Raw genomic sequence first — 14,995 nt, forward strand, 5'->3', positions numbered from 1 at the left:
GCGGGCGGCCGGGGCGGTTGATGGGACCGACGGGCCGGGGAGGTGACGGGCCAGGCCGGGGAGGTGACCGTCGAGGGGACGGCCAGGCCGGGAGGGTGACAGGCGGTGGCACAACCGGGCCAGGCAGGTGACGGTCAGCAGGACAGCCAGGCCGGGAGGGTGACAGGCGGCGGCACAACCGGGCCAGGCAGGTGACAGTCAGCAGGACATCAGGCCAGGCAGGTGACGGTCAGTGGGAAGGCCAGGACAGGGAGGTGACAGGTGGCCAGGACAGCCAGAACAGGGAGGTGTCAGGTGAACGAGGTGACAGTCGGCAGGATGGCCAGGCCAGGGAGGTGATGGTTGGAGGGACGGCCAGGCCARGGAGGTGACAGGCAAACAGGACAGCCAGGCCAGGAGGTGATGGTCAGACAGGACAACCAGGCCAAGAGGTGATGGTTGGCAGGACAGCCAGGCAATGGAGGTGACCAGTGGCCAGGACAGCCAGGCCAGGGAGGTGTCAGGTGAACGAGGTGACGGTCAGTGGGAAGGCCAGGCCAGGGAGGTGACAGGCAAACAGGACAGCTAGGCCATGGAGGTGACAGGTGGCCAGGCCAGGAGGTGATGGTCGGACAGGACAGCCAGGCCAGGAGGTGATGGTCGGACAGGACAGCCAGGCTAGAGAGGTGATGGTTGGCAGGACGGCCAGGCCGGGGAGGTGACAGGCAGATGGGACGGCCAGGGCAGGGAGGTGACAGGCAAAGAGATGGCCAGATTATGGAGGTGACGGGCGGAGGGGTGGCCCCAGCAGGCCCGGAGAAGGGACATCTGGACCAAAGGCTGCATCCTCTCGTGCTGGGGACCTCTGGACGAGGGGGCACTGGGGACACCCTGGTCACTGGCCAGCACCTGCTGCCACTGCCTTGAGGCAGAGAGGAGACCTGGGGCGGAGGGGGCAGGCCAGGTCGGGGACGCCGCCGTCCCCACCCGGAGGGAGCGGGCTCCCGAGGAGGCCGGGCGGCAGGGGGGATCGCCTGAAGTTGCTGCTGCTCATTGTCTGCTGCGTTTGTGCGTGCGTGTGTGCTTTCCCCATTTGCTTTTGTGCTTGGGCTCGGCGAGGGGGAGGGACTTGCTAATGTGTTTCAAACAGAAACTTTAAACCATCAGAAGCTTCACCCACGCCCAGAAATAGTCACTTGGCTGAAAGACAGCGGCTTTATGCTGTTTTTACTTGATGAGAATTATTTCCTTGAGAAGCGCCTTTGCAGGGGGATGTTAAACGTGGGAACTAGCAGCCCCTGATTTGTGCTCGGATTTTGTTCCTTGCCTTTGCTCTTAGGAAGTGTTTCCTAGTGCATAACCTTAGAGTCCTCGTGCTGCAGCTGCAGTTTCTGTCTCAAGCTAGCCAAAAGGGTAATCGGCGCTGAGAGAAAGCAGATCCTCAGGTACCGGGAGAGCAGCTGAGATCAGGGAGCTTTGCTGGTTTCCATCGGCCACGGTGTCCTCCTGTTGTCCCTCGCTGCTGGCCTTGGCGTGCCATTAGCTCCCGCGTTCGGCAGGGCAGGGATGTGCTGGTCGCTTCCTGTTACGGCCTTACCCACCCTGAGCATCACCACCGGCCGTTTGGAACCGWTGCTAAATTATTAACGATAAGTGGAGCGCATCGAGTGGTGCCGGGGCTGCGCTGCGCAAGGCATGCCCTCAGCAATGGGACCTGTGCAGGAGTTTCAGCTGGAGAACTTTGTGTCCAGAGCCCGCCAGGTAATTTTTCCTGCTCTGTAGCCATATGGGTTTGCTGGGGACAAGGGGATCCCAGCAGTCCRTAGTGGATGGGATCCACCAGGATCCAGCCTGCCAGCTTAGCTAAAACGGGCAGCGCTCAGGTACAGCTGTCTGTACCATCCTGTAGACTTTATCCAAGGTAAAGGATGCACATTTATGCGTGGAGTTATTTCCCTTAATACTAAGTCTGTGTCAGACTGACCCAGATCTCCAGGCAGTCACYGGGGTTTCCCCAACCATTGCTCAAAGTCCTGGTTCGTGCGCTTACAGCTGTGCCTGGCCAGCAGAGCTCAACACCGYCGTAGAAGTGGTTTGTAATAGAAAATAGCTTGTCTAGGAAAGCGAAGCGAGTGTGACATTAGCGGTGCCAGCGCAGGCCGCTGCTCRTCCCTGGCTGCCTCTTGTGCTGGCCCTCTACTTTTTTTCCAGAGYGGGAATGGGATGCTTTAAAAATGCTATCTCTCACTTCTGCTCCAGGTGCCTCGAGCCAAGCCGGAACGTTAATCCGTGATCCCTGCAGTGGTTTGTGCGCTCCCGCTGCATCCCTGGCTGGTCCRTCCCTCACCTGCTGCCCTGCTCCGATGGCACGAGCATAAGGTGCCCTCGCACCATGCACAGTAAGGACCTGCTGATATCTTTCTCCATCCCACCCCCGCCATCCCATAAGTTGCAAAAGAGTTTTAACTAAAATTTAACAAAAGCATAGAAAGGYGCAGGATGTAATCTGTTGTCTGGTTTCAGCGTGTCTTAGGCAAAAATGAGTGAGAAGTTTGGACATTACAAAAAACAATGGGCTGATTTCTGCTCTTTGGCTCTGGGGCGGTTCCTCCGGGATCCCTGGGGTTGTGTCGGTGGTAAGGGAGTGGAGTTTGGCTCTTGCTAAGTGGTTTATTTGTTTTTATTTTTCATTTAGCCAAAAATAAAGAGGGAAAATTTTCAAAGAAGTATTTGGTGGGGAAACAAAAGAAGTTCARAGCATCCTAAGCTGGCCAGAAAGGGTCTCCGTGAGGGGATAGATGTGTTAAGGGGAACAGGAAGTGATTAGCTGTGAGAATAGGGCTGAGCTGAAGGTACTGAGTGTGAGTGTCGTTTTTGGAAGGGAGTGTTCGAGGTGGCGATGCTCRGCTCCTGCCACGGCTCCTGTAGTTTAGCTTGCACTGCCCTTGGGTGTTAAGTAAGTAAGTAAATAAAGTAAACAAGTAAATCCATGCACAGCCTGGCCAGTCCCTGCTTCTGCAGCATCACGCAGCTTGCTCCCTCTGGCATCTTCCCAGGCAGCCAGTGCTGGGAGTCCAAGTGCAACCAGGCTCCTGGCCACCAACTTTAAAGGCAGCGTTCGCCCAACATGTAATTAATGTGATCTTCCTTAAAACTACCCRAATACTTGCAGTGTTTATGTTGCAAATGCAGATTTTTATGCTCTATAGCATGTCTAACTACAGCCCTGCCTAGATAGACAGGAGCGCAGTGCCCCTGAGGGYGTGCACCCGCTCCGCAGCTCTGCCGCTTGCAGGTGACTATCTGCGCCGCTGGGCATGTCGGGGCTCCTGTGAGATCTTCATCCCAGTGTTGCCTTTCCTGTCTCTSCCTCTCTCTGGAAGTGTGTATGTAGCCAAACAAGTTAAATTGCAGAGCTGCTGTGTTTAGGCACTAGCCCAGGTTTGATCAACATCAACTGTGTGAACTTCCCGTTGGTTTTCACCCAGCTGTAAAATCATCAGAGATGTTGTCTTCTTCAGCTTTCAGCTAGCTTTTTTTCTCGAGTCTTCTTTCTTTCTTTCTTTCTTTCTTTTTCCCTCTTCCTGCAAGTGATTTGACTGTGAGGAGAGCTGAGAGAGAGCAGAGGGGTTAGGAGATAGCAGAGGAAGGAAGGGGGACCAGAGTGCCTGTCTCAGTGTCTGACAGAGCAGGGACAGTGCGGGGGACCTCTTTGGCCATGCAGATGACTTAGAATCCTAGATTTTGGCATTTCAGAATCACCACAGGAACCAYTTCTCTGCTTACTCTGGAGACCAGCAGTTGTCCCTGGGAATGCACCAGCAGCTGGGGTCAGGAGCTGAGGTGTCCTGTTTAGCTTAGATGGGAAGACAACCAGGCATMAAAAAAGGTCATCTCTTGCTCAAATGGGGAGACGACCAACTGTAAAAAGGCTTTCCAGGCCTCTGGTCTCTCCAGCCACATGCAGTTGCCTCAGTTGTGGAGATGGTACCGCTCCTTCTCTCACCCCTGCAGCCAGGCTTGTTTGTTCAGACCAAAAGGTTGTTGAATGGTTTGTAGAGAGCCTAGCGTCCCTCGGTCACTGGGCCTTCCCGATGGTGCTGGCAGACAAGCTGTAGCTAATACATGAATCTCCTACCAAAGGAGCCCAAATTAGCTGAATAATGATTTCTGTGTTCAGCACCAAATGCCAGAGAACCTGTTGCCAAGACTGAAATTCTCATTTGATCCGATTAACCTTTGTGTCCGTGCAAACAACCAAATATTTGTCACCAGCTGAACACGTGCTGGAGGGTTTTGCCAGAACTTCTCAAAGCATCTGGTTTGCACATGACAGGCAGCGCAAATCTCCCCGGCACAAGGATGCCCTTGTGTCCCGCGTGGTGGTGGCACAGGCGGTCAGTGTTGGGGTCTTGCTGACTCCTGTGCTTGGGCCCTTGACTTGCTTCACAAGGCCATGCAAGCRCGCTACCACAGCAGGCTCAATCGTTCCTGGGCCCTGCGCAGTGCTGTCCTCTGCACGGTGGGTTGAAGGAAGACTTGTTTGTCATGTGCTCTGGGCATGGATGCTGTCACACCAGCCAGCTCCTCAGAGCGCTGAAATCACTCTGGTTGCAATGTGTAGCGTTTTCTGAGCACATGCTTGGCACGCCAGGGCTGTGGCTTTGGCTGGCTTGAGGCTGCCGAGCAGCACGGTGGCTGCTGCATGCTGCAGTGCAATGCCTCTTTCCCCTCAGTTGAGTTAAGTGATGCAAACAAGCAATTTTGTGGGAGAGTTCGTGGGCGAAGAGTCAAATCTGTGTTTTTTAGAATGTGTCTGTAGGGGAGAGAAGTGCAAAGCCAAGGGGAAGAAAGCACCGATTGGCGCTTCCCTTAGACGTGCTGCTGGGCGCCTGGCTAAGGACTGGTGCTGTTTCCTCAATGTGTCCTGTCCCAGGTCTCCGGGCCAAAAGTGGCCACGGTTATCAACAAAGCTTCCCTCCCAGAGCATGAAGCTCTTGTAGAGGTCTGGAGGACTCCTTTCTCCCTGGTGCCTGGGGCGCAATCCCCAGGGCCTTACTGCTTTTCAGTCAAGGGGAATGTGGTGTCCCCTGACAGCCCCCTTCATCAGGAATGCCTTAGCTTGCGTTGTCTGGACRGGAGGAACCACAGCGGTGGCTGGCAGACCCAGGGGTGTGACGGGAGCTCACTTGCCGTGCGAGACGGGAGTGAGAGGAAAAGATACGCGGCTGTGATGGGATTGGCTTGCAGTTGTTTGCAGCTTGTCGGAGCGTTTGAGCACTGAACACCACGGCTTTGAGCAATACAGGCTTGTGGGCAGCCTGATTGCGTTTCTAGAGAATTACTGCAGGCCCCAGGGGAGTGAACAGGCCTTGCCACTGCTGCTGCACCCCAGAAGTCCAAACAGGCTGTTGGCTCGGGGCAGAGCTGTGCAAAGAAGGACCCACGCAATATGAAGGCGACTGAATGAAACGCTGCAGGGAAGGCTCTGATGCTGGCCCCAGGAGAGCGAAACCTCAGTGTCCATGAATGTCTGCCTCTCTTGTCTTGATGGTGGTCCATCACCTGGCTCTTGGCTAGCAAAGACTGTGTCACACGCAGCAAGGCTGCATGTTGGGCTGGAACAGTGCTATCCTCCTGCAGAATCCCCTCAGGATCTCAATTTTTGCACCTCTTCCTGGACTCTCAGTTTCTGTAGGGTCTAGGAGCGGGGAGAGAAGGGGACAACCTTCCCTCAGAGGTGCTCTGACCACTCTGCTGCATTTGGTCCCGATAGGATGGGGACCTTCATCTACTGGGGCTGAGCAGCTTGTTGCGTGACCACAGAGCTCTCCCATGCATGCCACCCAGCCTGCTTCGTTGCAGATCGTGAGGAAGGGGGAAGGCTCCATTCCTTAGTTTCTCTGGGAGGTTGATTTGGCACCATCTTCTAGATCCCAGTGAGGAGTTGATTTATGCGTTAGAGAACACAGTAAATGTCAGTATAAATAGATAGTCATCCTTCATTCTGCCCCCTAGATTTCAGCTGAGTTGTAGACACGGGGCAGGGATTTGGCTCCCTTGGTGTGTTTGGCCTTTCCAGTAGAAGCTGGGACAAGGCAGGAGTTGTGGAGGATTTGAATCCATCTGCTTGGTCCTAGCAGTGACCACAGCTTGTCTCTCCAGAGCTGAATCTGCCATGTGCTCCTCCAAAATCACCAGTTCTCAGACCTCCAGGAAATTTCATCTACATTTTAAGAGGCATTTCCAAAACAGAAAGACACGGGTGTCTTCTGTGAGGTGGCTGGACGTCCTTCGTTCCTGTTGCATTGTAGCCAAATGGGAAGAAGTCAATGCCAGCACATTCAGGTGACTCATTCTAGCCGACAGTTGCTCCTCCGCTAATTTGAGCATGACAGAGTTTGGGCTTAGTGTGCATCTGAAGATACTTGGAATAAACTCAGGCGAGATCCAGCCGTGCTGTGGGCTTAGTCCTGCAACCACTGAAGTTGAGAGGTTGTTCTGCTGCCCGCTTCTGCTGGGAGTAAGATTGGGCCTTTTGCGATAATTTCTTATGTTCATTATTTATAGAGAAGCCAAATTGAATTATTAATATGGAAAATTTAGATAACATTAACAATTCTTAGTTTATAACAGTTTCCCATTAATAAGGAAAATTGGAAATTTATCACTACATCTGCTCATTAAAACTCACTATTTTTTTTCTTTTGGTGTTTTAAATGAAAGCATAGAAATAAACGAAGGGGAAAAACCATTTATTCGTTAGTTCTTTGGCTGAAGCCAGCCCATAATTTTTAATAAAGTCTTTGCTGTTGTATGTGKGGAGAAAACCAGCCTGTAATGAAAGCAGCTTTTCAACCATGTCTGTGGCGTTGCTCAGCCATATAACAAATACTTAGAAACGCATCCTTTTTCTTCTCTTTGTGGCAACACTTTAGCTGTCCACTAGTTTAGTAAGTCCCCTCCCTACCCAGCAGCTCTCCTTGCTTTCAGTGTGTGTTTTTCCCAGCTCCGTGGAGCTGTGAGTTTTAACATGTCCCCTGCCTGTTTCAGAGATGGCGGATTCCTATGCCTGTAAAGGTGGAAGGAAAACTGCAGGGTCAAACAAACCCACCGCGAGCAAAGAAAGCAGGACAGACACAAGGATAAATCCACCGGCAGAGATTTCCAAGCTTGGTAAGGAACGGAGTTTTCTTTCTGCAGAGGTGAAGGGAATGGAGGGGACAAGGTACAAATGCTTTGGATCTCCTGATGCACGTGAGCAGCTCGGTGCAGCCTCAGCTCCGTGGGTTTGAATGAGCAGGGTTGGATGTGCTGGGCCATGAAAGCTCCAGGCCCCTAGACCTGTAGGGAGCTGCTCCCTGGAAACAGGGAGTGCCGAGAGGGGAGGGAGAGAGATGATCTCCCTCTCTAGAGGGGCGTGCATCTGTCTAACGAGATGGGTGTCTCGCCGTCTACTTATCACGTTGGTAGCTAAGTGTTACATGAAAGGATGGAAAGGCTTAAACAAGTTGAGACCATCTGCTGTCCCCCGTGTCGCGTCCCCCAGGATGTTGGCTTGCGAGCATACAAGCCCAGGGGACCAGCTTGCAAAGGGTTGTCACTGATGAATAGCTGATTTCTCTATCCAGGAATTTCTGGGCCCAAGGAGATTTTTCTCCTGTCTACTTATGCCGGGCAGATCTACGTTCTGAGCACAGAAATGCTCTGGCTGCCTTCACCCAAGCTAACGAGGCTGGCAGCTCTGGATGCTGCGGGGCAGAGCTAGAGCTGGGGCCCTGCTGCTCCGGGTGCGATTTCACTGTGTTTGGGCGGCTCTGGGCCTGAGGTTTAGCCAGTGCCTCTTCACCTCTCATCTTCCCAGGCAGCCAGGCATCGAAGTGCACAGAGGCTGAGGTTGACGGGACGTAGGCCACGACGCAGCCTGGGCCCCGCCAGCTGCTCGGCGTACCGTCAGTCGCTGCCCTGGCCCAGCACTTGCACAAGGTGGGAGCCTGGCTCATTTGAAAAACAGATTCCAACGATGTATCTCAGACTGGACATCCAAAATCCGTGGCCTCCTGGGGAAACTTTGCCCTAAATGTTTCCCAAATTTTGCTCTTACCTTGAGGCTGTTGCAGCTGTAATTGTTCCCAGAGCAGTGATTGCTACAGAGAATGAACTACATCTGCCTGCAGTGTAAATATACCTGGGTTTGGGGGATCTTTTTCCCCTGTGCTACATCCTGTCAGCAACTTTAAAGGTAGAAAAGCCTTCCCTTTTTCAGCCTTTCCTTGTGATTTAAGTGGACATGATGGAGGGAAGAAGTTTCATTGCTCCTACTAGGAAAGTGCTGGAGGTGAAAACTTTTAACAGGGTTCACTTTGTCAAGGGAAGTTAGGCTTAACTACGCAGGGGAGAAAGGGACCTTCCTCATTGTTAATTTGCTGGCCCTGCTTGAATGTTGCATCCTGGTTGGCACAGGGAGTGCGTTTTCCATGCTGTACTTTTGGTCTTGGTCTGGAGAAGCAGTGAGTRTATAGGAAAGCCCTCCCCAGTGGCCGCTTTTAGAGGACCTGTCATTTCTATCTTGCTGACTCGATGCACGACTGTGGTAACCGGCTACAGGGATGCATGGCCACGATGCAAGCCGAAAAACTGAGTGCAGTCTGGCTTGCCTATAAAAGGTCTGGGTTTTGCGCTGAGCGCGCTGTGGTGCGCGTTACGTGCCAGCACAGCATGTACTCGCACCATGCTCGCTGCAGCTGGCCTTGCGGCAGCAGGCTCTGCACTGGCACATGGCAGCACCAGGAGTGCCGGTGCAGATGTGGGAGAGGAGGGAGCGTTTTCTSCACTCCAGGGCTTTCCCATCCCAGTCCCTGCAGTCCCCACCTGGCCACTGAACRAGGATGTGAGGGGTATCTCAGCTGGGAAGTCTCATGTGCTTCTCTGCGTGAAAAGTCCACAAAGTTTTGAAGCTTTTGCAAGTTGTGAAAAGCAGAGGGAGAGCAGAGCTGTCACTGGAGCATCCAACCATGCTGCATCCCTGCACATGCTGAGTTCATTCCGGAGAGAGTGGCCAATGGGAATGGAGACCCGCTGTTCTGGCTGCTTTGGAATATTCTGAACTTGGAGTATTTTGAAGCATTTTGGAGACGAAGCTGAAAAAAAAGGAGGAGGAGTAGCAGGTAACTGCAGTGTTGTGAGCCTTTGTGATTTTTTGGCAAATGCTGTGTTACTTGGTGTTTTTCGTGAACCCCAACTCACGGAGTCCAAGGATGTGCAAGACTCCCACTCCCAATTCAAGCAGAAGGTGCCCTCACTTCCACAGGCATGGAGGAAAAGCCTGAACCTGTGGTCTGACTGAGCCTGAACTTAACAGTGAAAAAAATGCAAAGGGAGCCTGTGATGAACAGAAGCCTTTTGCAGAAACTCTGGAAGGAGTTGAGTGAAGCCCTGCAAAGATTCACTCAGAGCTAGCATGGTCCAGGCGTAAGCTTGTAAAATTCTCCTCTCTCCTTTCATAAGGGCCTTACATTTTGGGGCAGAGCAAAGCAGGGGAGAGCCCAAACCAAATGGGGAATTCTTATGACCGCTATGGGAGGCAGTGTGTAAAGCTGGAGAGGGATTAAGCAGCATTAAATACGTGGTTGTGAACGAGTTTCGTCTAACAGCTGCAGGTACCTGTTGACACGCCAACTGGCTCTGGGTTGCTGTGGTCGTCCTTCTGGTTTATTGTAGCTCTGGGGCCCCACTAGAGCAATGAGGTTGACTTGCAGAGGGGAAGGTAAATGGCTTTTTAAGGACTTAATTTATATTCCATAAAGGTCACTGCTGTGTTGTACGTGAACAGTCACGTCTTGCCAATGAGGCCTTCTGGGTGAGTGGGATTCCCAGAGGATGCAACATCATCAAATGATGCTTTTATGGATATCAAAGCAGAGCAAACCAGCTGGCACAACTTCAGGGGACTGGAAATTAAATTGTCTTGTTTGCTATTTTTCCGCTGGCTGGTAGGGCAGAAGGCATGAAAAAGGAGAGAGCRTGTGTTTTTGGCAGTGCTTTTATAGGTAACCTGTTGGCTTTCTGTTTAACTTCTGCCACTTGTTCCAAAAATCCTGCCTTGGCTTCTGAATACGGCCGGCAGCAGCCTCAGAGCTGAGCTCCGGTTTCTCAGGAGCTGGAAAGGTTGCAAGCAGTGCTGCTGGCCTATTCTTTTTATCTGCTTTTCACCAGGGAAGGCTCTTTTATAGGTTGAATTGATTTGGGTTTTTTAACCTAAATTACCCTCTGCTAGCTGTTTTGGGGTTTCCTTTGCAGGGAGGTTTYTGGTTTGTTTCTGATTTTGTTTTTGTAGCAAATGGCTTTTATTCCTAGGCCTGTTCATTAAACCTTCAATCTCAGTTTTAGTCATCCGTACACATAGTTTCCGTAGGCCATTCGTATCCGTCCAGCTTGGCTTTGGTTTACAGTGACTCTCTGTATCACTTAAAGTTACAGGTTAGCCCTTAAAATATATTTGAAAGAGCTTTGTAGCGACTCCTCCACATCCGGCTGTTTTCACTTGGAGGCATRCTCGCTTTTTGCACGCTGGCTTCTYGCATCCACACATGCAGAGTTTGACTTGCTTTCATCACGTTGTTTTGACCAAGGAGTTGCCGTGCCTCTCTGCTGTTGCCTTTGCTTCCCTACTCTTGAGCTGTGCCTGCAAGTGAGTGTGCAGGCAGATTTGCACATGCCYCAAAACAGACAAGGATTTAAAAACGGGGCTCAGGTGCCTGCAGCCTTCTCTTGTTTGCAGTGTTGGCTTTTGCGGAGTTGCAGCCAAGCTACAAACCCAAGTTGAAATCTGCTGCGGAAAACAGCCATTGCTGTTTCCTGCTATTCCCATCACTTCAGCTCTGTCGTGACTTGTATTTTCCAAAATTGCCCTGATTTKGGGTGTTTCTGTTAGCAATTGTCAAGCTTGAAAACCAGAGCCCAGCAAAGGACCCTGAGCAGTGCAGAGCACCCTTGGTGCTGGGGTGCTGTGCAGAAGAACAAGCGCAACCGGACCCCACGGRGCATCACTTGCTGCAGCTCTTGCCTGCTCCTGCCCGGGGTCCTGAGCCGCTGTCTCCAAACCAACAGACAGCTAYGCGCCTCCTCGGCCACATCTTCAGTCTCCCCTTCGTTGACTAAAGCTTGTAAATACAGCTGCAAGAGCCCGAAGAGCAAGAGGCAGGTATCAGTCTAGCCCCTTCCCTCGCCAGGTATTGCCATTTAAAACCCCGAGCTCTGTGCTTGGCTCAGGCAGGGTTTGAAGCTCCCTCCACGAGCATGTGGGGAGAGAGACCTGGAAACCCGGCAAAGAAATGAGCACGCCCAAACGTGACCAAAATAAGGAAAGCAGCAGCTCGGTGGAGTCGGATGACCCCCTCTGTGAGCTGTCCCTGCCTTCTTGCATGGAGCAGCCCTCGTGCCTGGGAAATGCTGCGTATGGCAGGCCTGGAGGGAGCTGGCGCGGCAGAGAGGCCTGTGGAGGCTGCCGCCGGCCATGCACGTGTCTCGCCACCTCCGGCGCACCCTGGTACCAGGCCACGTCTCAGGGGTCTAGATTAAAGGCCACGAAACATAATGCTGCGCGAGCGCTCGGGCAGCTGCCAGGCACGAGGCTTTGTAGCGCTCGTCACCTGCTGGAGCGCTCCTGGCCCAGGCAACGTTGAACTGGCTGCCGATTTCCTGATGAAGGAGACAAAGCTGAGCACGTCTTTCCGGGATGCCTGAAAACCACCTCGGTGACTGAAAACGGGAAATAAAAGCGGATTGCTTTGATGAACTGCCTCAGTCCTTGCATACAAACCTTAGAAAGATTGTTGTGACGTTTGCACCACTTCACTGAAACCGCTTTAGATGTGAAATAAGTGAAACCAGAGWGTTCGCTGTCGTTGTGAACCGAAGTGTCTGGTCTGGGGCTCAGCACAGTTGAACAAGTCGCGGKTGAGTCCAGAGTGCCCCAGCATCCAACATCGGAGGCTTCAGAGTGGGCCTGGTTGTTCAACCAGATGTTGCAATGTTGTCGCCACTTCTGAGTTGGCCACACTGCTGCCCTGCTGATGCACGGCTGGTGCCCCACGTTGCAGTCAGGATGCTAAGAGGGCCTGCTCTGAGCTTGCAGAGAGCTGTGAACCCCTCGCAGAGGCAGTGTGCACAGTCCCCRTGGCCTCCCTGCCGTATGAGCCTTGCACTGTTCGCAGCCCCACAGCCAGCCCTGGCCCTCTGGGCCCAAATTTCTTTTGCTAAGTGGTACGGCTGTTGAAGGATGTCTTCCAACCCAAGTGGAAGGACTTATAGGCCAGTTTTCTAAAGCAAACCTCAGCAGTACCGGAATTGCTCTGTGCTTTGCTTTCCTGAATGGAAAGAGAGAGTGTCTTGCTGGAGGGAGACAGGCACTGGCCAGGCTCTTCTGTACCCAGGAGCAGCTGGGTTGTGTGCAGCCATCTCCCATGTGGGTATCTGCGGGTGCATGGGCTGTGCCCTGAATTCCCAGGGAAGCTGTAACTGCTTTCCAAAGGAAAATCTCCATCACCACCAAGGCTGCAGCAAATCAGTCCTTTGGCAGCCAGGAGGWGAGGCAGGGCTTGCTGGGCAGCTGGTGGGGTGGGACGGGCAGGGCCGGGGTGGCCGGCTGGCCGGAGGGTCATGTGTGCTGCATCTGTTTGCAGGAAACGCAACCAGCGACAAAGCAGAAGGCAGGAAGAAGGGACGACCCAAGGCTGAGAACCAGGCGCTGAAGGACATTCCCGTAAGCCCCCGTATTGCCTCGTCTCAGATGCAGGCYCCATCTCTCTCCCTCTGACTTGTCCTCTGCAGCAGCTGGCTGCTCTGAGCAGTTCCCCTCTGGAGTTAAACCTGCCCCTCAGGTGGTTTAATCTTAGTCTGGGGCTCTGCAAGATCTGGGCCCTTGAGCCTCCTCCTGCAGACCCCCAGCATCACTGAGCACCTTGGAAAATCCTGGTGTAGAATGGGACCCCCTGCTTCAGACTCACCTTTCTGGGGCCGTTCCCAAATGAGCTTTATTCTCTCACAGCTGCGTCAGGTTCGTTTAACGATCAGGAAGCACCGGGGAAGGGGTGATTTRTTCCCTGCGGAATTGTGCAGTTTAATTTCAACGCAAGAGCATGGACAACATACAGAGAAGTTTGTCATGAAAGTGTGGGCACGGGGTGATTTACTAACTAGATGAAATGTGGGGTGGTTAAATCACCTAAGTGACTGATTTATTCCCGTGCCTGGGCGAGAGTGTGCTTTATGYTCTGGAAGGCATGGCAGGGTAAATTTTCAGGAGGAACCGCTGGCCTGTAGAGCCTGCATCATACAACTCCATTATGGTCCTGTTTGCTGGCAGGAGCCTGAGTGTGCTGAAACACAGCCCTGTGGTTTGCTCTGCAGTGGTGCAGTGGGAAGTGGCTGAGGAGGTGGATAGGAGCAGTGYGAAGGTCTGATTTGTGTCCCTGGGCTTCTCGAGGTGCACGTGCATGCATCATGCACCTGGGCATGTGATGCTCCTCACTCAGCTATGTCCCTCCTGTCTCCTGTTCTCAGCTCCCCCTGATGAACCAATGGAAGGACGAGTTCAAAGCTCACTCCAGGGTGAAATGCCCCAATTCAGGCTGCTGGCTCGAGTTCCCCAGCATTTATGGCTTGAAGTACCACTATCAGCGCTGCCAGGGGGTAAGGAGACCTGACGGCTCTACRTCCTTTCTTGCGTTACCATCCTCGGGATAAAGTCACACCTCTTGGGCCCTCAACCTCAGAAAAAAACGTGAGATGAAAAAAGGGGAGAAAAGCCATGAGGGCACAAATGGGACAGAGGCTGTTTGTGAGGTGTGTGTGAGAGTGCCAGGGTCCCTTCGACACTGTRTCAGGTCTAGCTCAGAAGTGACCTGGGCCATCAGTAGCTCCATTTCCGTGGGGAGAAAGGTATTTATGCAGTGTCCGATTTGCCCACCCACAGTATGTGCTGCTGTTAAAGGCACTTTCAAATTATCCCTCAACCAACCAATACAGAGTCAGAGTTTGAGCCAGACCTTTGATCCAGCTCTTAGTAGTTTGTTTGCCCCAAAGGAGCAGCTTGCCCCAAAGGAGCAGCAGCGACCATCTCCTCCTGTCCACCAGCCACAAAGCACTCCTGAGCTTCCTGGCCTCATTGCAGAGCATGCCTCTATCAGGAAAAGCCTGGTCTTTTTGCAGTCTAATGTCAGTGACCGCCTGTCTCTTCCCATCCTGCACAGGGTGCGATTTCAGAGAAGTTAACATACTCGTGCTCATACTGTGAAGCTGCCTTCAGCTCCAAAACCCAGCTAGAAAAGCATCGCCTCTGGAATCACTTGGACCAGCCAGTGCCAACCAGCAAAGCAGAAAACAAAGTGCAGAAGTCCATTGGGAAAAGCAGTGGCAAGAAAAGGTACCAGGTGGTAGTTGGGCTGCTTGGCAGTGGTGTGGGGATGGTTGGGAGCAAGGGAGAAGGGAAACTTTCCCACTTTCATTCCCATGGGCTAGGGAGGGGGAGAGGTGTCAGCAATGTTTATCTCTCAACCCCTCTTTAAACAAGCCCTCTGTGCTTTGCCCTAGAGCTGCTGAGAGTTCAGCTTGCCCAACCATCCATCCCAAACAGGCAAAGACGGAAAAGGCTGTGGCCCAGGACCACGCTGAGAATGGCGAGTGCCTGGTGGAGAACCGGGAGAGCAAGGAGTTTCAGATTGCAGCAGCAGAGGCGATTGCAGCCGCAACGCCCACGGCGAAGTCTTCGAGCTGCAAGGATGCTAGGCAGCAAGGGGGCAGCCAGGCTTCGCTGCAGGAGGAGGACCCCGAGAGGATGAAGCACAGTAAGATTAGAGCCCGGGACTATGTCGGTTCGGGAGCCCGGAGAGGGTGTCCCACAGGAAGGGCAGGGACTCTGCTCCAGGGAATGCTGCTGCGAGTTTACCTCCATGAGCAGTCGGATCTCAGATGCAAGGGCAAATAGGATCCAGGGAGGGCCTGCTCTGGGTGCCTG

At 53.0% G+C, this 14,995-nt stretch overlaps 1 protein-coding gene across 4 annotated transcripts in view; it reads left to right on the forward strand.

Annotated features, from left to right (window-relative positions):
• Window positions 1-1,104: 1,104 nt before the first annotated feature.
• ZNF512B (zinc finger protein 512B) overlaps window positions 1,105-14,995 on the forward strand; it is a 42,696-nt gene continuing 28,805 nt past the window's right edge. For 2 of the 4 annotated variants that reach the window (XM_085314206.1, XM_085314209.1), the window contains exons 1-8: window positions 1,105-1,740; window positions 2,239-2,378; window positions 6,132-6,327; window positions 7,033-7,155; window positions 12,663-12,742; window positions 13,543-13,671; window positions 14,232-14,404; window positions 14,572-14,825. In XM_085314206.1, the coding sequence (XP_085170332.1) occupies window positions 6,312-6,327; window positions 7,033-7,155; window positions 12,663-12,742; window positions 13,543-13,671; window positions 14,232-14,404; window positions 14,572-14,825 (775 nt within the window). In that variant the 5' untranslated portion in view covers window positions 1,105-1,740; window positions 2,239-2,378; window positions 6,132-6,311. The remainder of the gene's footprint in view (window positions 1,741-2,238; window positions 2,379-6,131; window positions 6,328-7,032; window positions 7,156-12,662; window positions 12,743-13,542; window positions 13,672-14,231; window positions 14,405-14,571; window positions 14,826-14,995) is intronic. The other 2 variants (XM_085314207.1, XM_085314208.1) reach the window with 2 other exon arrangements.

Source organism: Rhea americana, unplaced genomic scaffold, assembly GCF_003343005.1.
Source record: "Rhea americana isolate MKP2758 unplaced genomic scaffold, rheAme1 scaffold_4, whole genome shotgun sequence".
In the NCBI taxonomy this organism is placed as follows: domain Eukaryota; kingdom Metazoa; phylum Chordata; class Aves; order Rheiformes; family Rheidae; genus Rhea; species Rhea americana.